Below are 6,502 nucleotides of genomic sequence, written 5' to 3'. Positions count from 1 at the left end.
TAGTTAAAATGATGATTAATTTTTTATGTTATTTAAAATTTAAATCGAGGATGATTTTATTAAAAAAAAATAATTTTTCATATTAAGGATCCACTTTTAACATTTTGAGTTGCAAGCTAAGCCAGAAACTTTGGTAATTTTGAATATTTGATACATACAAAGTTAATTGCAAGTATTTTACGATAAATCGTATTATTTTACTATTCTCATTTATGGTATGTTTATATATTGGAGTTTAATTGTTGTGCACCGTCGGTGTAATTTTTTTTACACATACATTCAATGACGCGTTGCCACATCATTTAATGAATATGACACATCATGAGTTTTTAATTACCATGCATGATGTGTCGGTATATTATTGAACGCATGTACAAAATAACTTTAGACTGACGGTGTATATAAATTAAATTCTATATATTGTAGCATTAAATATATTTTTAGTCTCTTTAAATATATCAACTTTCATTATTATAAAAATTTCTCCCGAGCTTTAGTCACTCTAAAATTTTTCTTCAAACTTTAGTCCTTCTAAATATGATGGATGGATTAAAACCGAATAATTTTAAAATATAGAAATTAATTTTAAAATTATGTAGAAAAATATAAATAGAGAACTAGAATTGTAATCTCTTGGCCTCGTCCCTTTCTATTTTTCGTTGACAATGGAAGCTTCAAAGCAATAATAAGTAAGAGATCAAAAAGTAAAGCGTTCCTTCACACACAAACCACAAAAATCAAAACTCAACACACTCTCTACGAACACAACACAAAACAAACCCTAGATTCAATTTAAACTTTCTCAAAACCCTAATTTCACCACAGATTCAATTCCCTTCAATCAGATCTCAAAATCATGGAGAAAGAATTCAAAGTCCCACCTGTATCTTTCGCATCCGCCGGAAACCCCAATATCGCCGCTCAAAATCTTCAAAACCGCCGTGTACCAACACCGCCATTCCAACCTAACTCCGGAATCCCTTTCATGTCATTCGACATAGGTTCCGCCGCCGTATCAACTTCCTCCGGTCCAATTTACTCCGGTCCTGGAATGGGCGGTGGTTCCGCTAATTTCGACGATGAAGAGCCTCTTCTCGATGAACTCGGTATCCATCCTGAACAAATCTGGAGCAAAATCAGATCGGTTCTTAATCCGTTTCGTGTGAATCACACTGTGCACAAAGACGCTGATCTATCTGGTCCTATTCTTCTCTACATGGCTTTTTGTCTCTTCCAATTACTCGCTGGAAAAATTCAATTCGGTGTGATTTTAGGTTGGATCGTTGTTTCTTCGATCTTCTTATACGTTGTTTTCAATATGCTGGCTGGTCGAACTGGGAATTTGGATCTACATACTTGTACCAGTGTTGTTGGTTATTCTATGTTGCCAGTGGTGATTTTCTCTGCACTGTCGCTTTTTCTTCCACAGGGAGGTTTCTTTGGACTCGCCATTGCGGCCATTTTCGTGTTGTGGGCAACGAGGGCTTCGACTGGTTTGGTGGTTTCTCTTACTGATGGTGGTGATGAACATCGTGGATTGATAGCGTATGCTTGTTTCTTGATTTACACTCTGTTTTCGCTGCTTGTTATATTTTAGGAATGTGTTTAAGTGCTGGGATTGTTTGGATCATAGTGCTTATGTTTTTGATTTAGGGAACATTTTTTCTTCTTCTGCTATTGCATTATGAACCTCGTGATTTTATGTTGCAGTTTATATTATAATATAGAAAATGGAGTTATTGCACTTGATTGAATGCTTTGGTTACATGTGATTGTTTGTGTCTGTATGGAAACATATTCGTTATTGTTCTGTTTTTGAAAAATATGTTGGATTAGGTTGTGAGTAGTTGCTCTCACAGGCTAGTGCATTATATTTAGGGTGTTTATATTTGTGTTTCTAGAAAACTGGATGTCAAATTGGATCGTGTGCATAACTAAGCCGTACTTAGCTTAACAGTTTTGGTAGTTAAATTTATCATATTCAAAATAAGAAGAATTCTTTGATCCAAATTTTTAGCAATGCAGCCGGAGTAAAGGGATTTCAACTCAGAAACTACATATTAATCTTAATTTGCAAATTTGAGTTGTTAGTTGTAACATTGTAGCTAGGCGCTCATTTTGATGGATTGGTTTGTATAGAATACACATACTTATTCTAAAACAACAACAACAACAATTGCATATATATATCTTAAAAAGCTAACACTGTCTTTTAGTTTAAGGAGCTTCAAGTTGGGGCAGGCTATGTTGTTCTTGAGAGCTATATAGTCTCAACTAGTTTCACTGTCATAGTCTTCCAACATGCAAACTGAGATTTAGATATGAATTTTAAGTCCAGTTGTCAGCTTGCTGAATCCTACTCACTGAATCTTAATTTAATGGATTGTAATAACCAGAGAAAAATTAATCAGGGTATTTATATCTTGAAACTTGATAGGTTCAAGAACGGGTTATAACTTTTAACTCTTCCCCATTTTTGTAGAAGTGGCATTGTACAAGAAATAACAATTACTGAATTCAATGATTTGGGATGAAATGTTGTTATATGATAAATGCTGCTTTTGTTGTTTGTTAATTATCACATAGCAATGTTTGTTACGACAAAATAATGAGCTATTATTAGCAGATCATGGAATCATGAGAGTTATGTTAACAATTTAAATAACTATGTTTTTTTTTTTTTGGTACAATTTAAATACCTATGTTAGTTGATATTAAGTAGACAACTAGACATTAACCAACCATCGATGCTGGAATTTTTCATTCGATGTTAGATATTTGTCACAGGAGCAACGTTGTTACAGCAAATAATAAACTAATTAATGGCAGATCTTGAAATTCAGTGAATGAATTATATTACTTATTTCAATAATTTCAATAATAAGTTTAGCTATAAAGTCTATTATATAATATCAAGTAGACATCCTTGACATTGACCATCGATGCTGGAATTTTTGTCATTCAATTCAAGGTTAGATATTCACTATAGCACGTTAAAGTATGCCCGTAAACCGCTAAGTTTAGGCTACTTCCTAGTGTCAAGTGGTCTGACATTTGAGTATTTGCCAAGAATTCATCCTAAATGCCACTATACTACAAGTGTTAAAAAGGTGCCAGTGTTTCCTTGCCAGTGCAGTGTTTTGTTAAAATATTATTATGCACGTGAAATTTATATGTTTGGATCTTCTATTCTTCAATAACAAGATATATTATCCTGATGGAGAGAAAAAATCATAACTTTTATGTACCCAAGAACCTATGATGACTTCTTAGTTCTTATAGGCACTGATAATTATATTTAACAAAAATCTCTCTCTCTCTCTCTCTCTCTCTCTCTCTCTCTCTATCTCCCTCTCCCTCTCCCTCTCCCTCTCCCTCTCTGTGTATGTGAGTGTGTGTGTGTGATAAAACCATGTGTTATTGAAAATTAGGAGAAGATCCAAATCTGATGATATTGTTGAATATCATGGCTAATGTGAAGAGTGCCTCCAAATATCTTTATTGGGGCAGTTTCACATGTTCTCTTGTGGGGTGCTAGTCTTCCTTTAGTCTCTCGGGCTTATGAGATAAAAAGGGGAATAAGTTTTTTTCCTTTCACTGACTTGGTTAAAACAAGTTGGATCAGAAATTGGAAAGGAATAGCATTGAGTGAGAAGAAAAAGAAAGACTGGAGACTCCACTTTTGAGAGAAAATCAGAGTGAGGGATCAAGGGTTTAGAGTATTAGAAAGTTTGGGTTCTCTGTTCTTGTTCATCTTGAACATAAACATGGGAAGAATCCATCTTTAATCTTTATCAGGTTCTTTGATTGACAATGAAGCTGCTCTCACCCGAAGTTGTTGGTCACATTGCCCGTACCTCGTAAATTCCTGTGTTTCATTTCCATCTCTCATTCTTGCATTTTATTCTTGCTGCTAAAATTTTATTTCTGTGATACTGTTATTTCCGGCTGCTAGTTGTTGCATTCTGTATTACACTCGTTTCTGCACATATTGTGTTTTCTGGTGTCATGTATTTCTGTCAATTGCGTTGCTTCTTCTGCTGCATGTTTTCTGGTAGCGTTTCTGCATAATCTGCAATTGCTGTACATTTTTGCTGTTTCTGTACTAGTGATTCTAGTTTAGGCGTTTCTGGTTTGTGTGTGTTTCTGCTTAACTCTACATTTGTTTAGCTGTCATCACAGTTTATTTATTTAATGTAATTACTGCAAAATTGCAATTCTCCTTTGCACGTTTCTTCTGTTGTGCATGTTGTTATAGGATTTCATTTGCGCAGACTAAATTCTTGAAGACTTCCTAATTAAACTGGTTTGGTTAAATGGATTTGTTGTCTGAATCTATTATAATCTCCTTTGCTCCAACTTTCCCTTTTCCTTTTGACTTGGGCGAAAATTGAGAATATCAGTGAGGTGTTGATATATGCATCAAATATCCCACTTCTTTGTTTGGTTATTTGGTCGAGTGCTTGAAATTCTTTTTTTTTTTTTTTACAATTGGAATGTCTTTGCTGTGAAGGGATTTCATTCTCGTTGGCTACTCACTGTGTTAACAATTTTTTTTTTTTGGTTTACAATGTTGGCAATGAGGATGGAACCTAGGACCTCATGCATACTATCTAAATTTCTCACCACTAGACCAAACCTCGTGTTGACAATTTAATGAGCTGAAAAATTTCAAGCTTTAATATTGTACACTGTAGCTAACATGTAGCGTTTTAAACTTATGTGTTTATGGTCACTCCTCTTGATTGTGTATCGGCTGGTTAGGCTATTACAAACTTGTATTCTAGTTTATTCCCATATTGAAAATGACCATTTTTGGGTTTTGATGATAAACTAATTTTATCATAAGGTATTGAGATCAAATATTTTTGCATTCTAAATCTGGATTTGTAAGAAGAGCAGTTAGGGATGACAATGGGTAGGGTACGGGTAGGGTACTATAGTACTCATCCTCATACCCGCAGTTTGAAAAAATACTTGTACTCATCCCTATATCTTTGTGCTCATGCCCATATCCTATGGGTATCTAAGTACCCGTACCCGTTACCCGCACTTTTGCTAAAAACAAATCAATCAATTCTAAAGTATCATATTATTTTGATAAAATTAAGGACAACAACAAAGATTTTAATGTTTATTATTAAAAATTATAAACAAAATTAAGACTAATTTCATGCTAAAATTTATATTTTTTTTGACATATTCAAATTATATTTGCATTATGTTATAAATAATCATTTTTAGTAAAAATGTGTAATAATTTAAAAGTGTTGTATTTTTTTAAGATTGATATACATATATTATTATTTAATAATATAAATAAATATATATTATATGGGTATGGGGTGGGGTGGGTACTAAGGTACCTGTACCCGCACCCATACCCGTGTCCGTATTCAAAATGCGGATTTTTACCCTATCTAATATGGGTATTTTTTGTGGGTATCCACTGGATATTAGTCAAATTGTCATCCTAGAGCAATGTAAAGTTTGGAGCTATGGTAGAAATAATGCACCATTACAATGAAGTTACACAATTTAGCTTTTACTTTGACGTGCAATGAAAGTCATATGGACGGTCAACACATAAACACACACTTTAAATTGTTGAAGATCAATGAATAAAAAAGCTTATGACATGACAATTAGTTGTTTCTAGTTTATTTTTGCAAGCTTTACAAAATAACTTATGAAAACAATCTCTAATTTGTATGAAATATATAAAAGTTTAATGTAGATACACTGATCGTGTAAAATGGTTTTAGTCCTTATCGTTTTTTTTATGGAACCTTTGACCCCCAAAATATTTGTAAATAGGAATAACAGAAGTCTTAGTTAGCACTACACTACCAACCATGTAGACATTTTAGTTTACTTTGTCATCTTACATTATTGATGATAAAAAAAATTGAACTTTTTTTTTTAAAGTTTAAACTCAATGTCTAAAGCAAAAACTCTACTCCTTTCCATAAAGAATTTCACCAACAATGAATTAGTCTAAGTGATGAAGATTTTGAATCTTTTAAGTAAGTAATTAGGGAGAACCTACCTTGTGTTCTCCATAGCTTTTCCGACGGAGTTTAATCTATCATTAACAATAATGGAAACTTAGTATCATTATCATAATAATTAATTTTTAATTTTTGACAAGAATTAAAATTAGTTTAATATTGGATCAACTAAAAATAATAATTGTTGTCAAGAAACCCTTGGGCCCATCTGATTTCAATCAACGTTTGTTGACTTGTTTTGTTCTAGTTGTAAAGGGTGGTTTTATTCTTAGCGTGTGTTTGGTTCTGCGGCGGAGAGAATTGATTTTGGCAGAATTGATTCTGTAAAATTAATTCTGGCCAAAATTGATTTTAAGCTGAAGTGGTTTATGTTTGGATATATTGATGAAAAAGTGAGTTGAACAAAAAATTTGAGTGTAAAAATCAATTCTAGAATCAGAAGCTACGATTTCTAGCTTCAAGTAGAATCAATTCTGGAGGCGGAATCAATT

At 33.1% G+C, this 6,502-nt stretch overlaps 1 protein-coding gene across 1 annotated transcript; it reads left to right on the top strand.

Annotated features, from left to right (window-relative positions):
* The first annotated feature begins 631 nt into the window (after nucleotides 1-631).
* LOC123890396 (protein YIPF5 homolog) lies at nucleotides 632-1,749 on the top strand. Its single transcript, XM_045940003.1, has one exon. It carries the CDS (start codon nucleotides 857-859, stop codon nucleotides 1,595-1,597), a length of 741 nt encoding a protein of 246 aa, XP_045795959.1. The 5' UTR covers nucleotides 632-856; the 3' UTR covers nucleotides 1,598-1,749.
* Nucleotides 1,750-6,502: the final 4,753 nt, after the last annotated feature.

This window comes from Trifolium pratense, linkage group LG6, assembly GCF_020283565.1.
Source record: "Trifolium pratense cultivar HEN17-A07 linkage group LG6, ARS_RC_1.1, whole genome shotgun sequence".
Classification (NCBI taxonomy): Eukaryota; Viridiplantae; Streptophyta; class Magnoliopsida; order Fabales; family Fabaceae; genus Trifolium; species Trifolium pratense.
The sequence above is the reverse complement of the archived record's forward strand: the minus strand, read 5'-3'. Positions and strand labels throughout refer to the sequence as shown.

Coding starts and splice junctions, on each gene's coding strand:
- LOC123890396 (XM_045940003.1), top strand. CDS start 857: ATGGAGAAAGAATTCAAAGTCCCACCTGTATCTTTCGCATCCGCCGGA.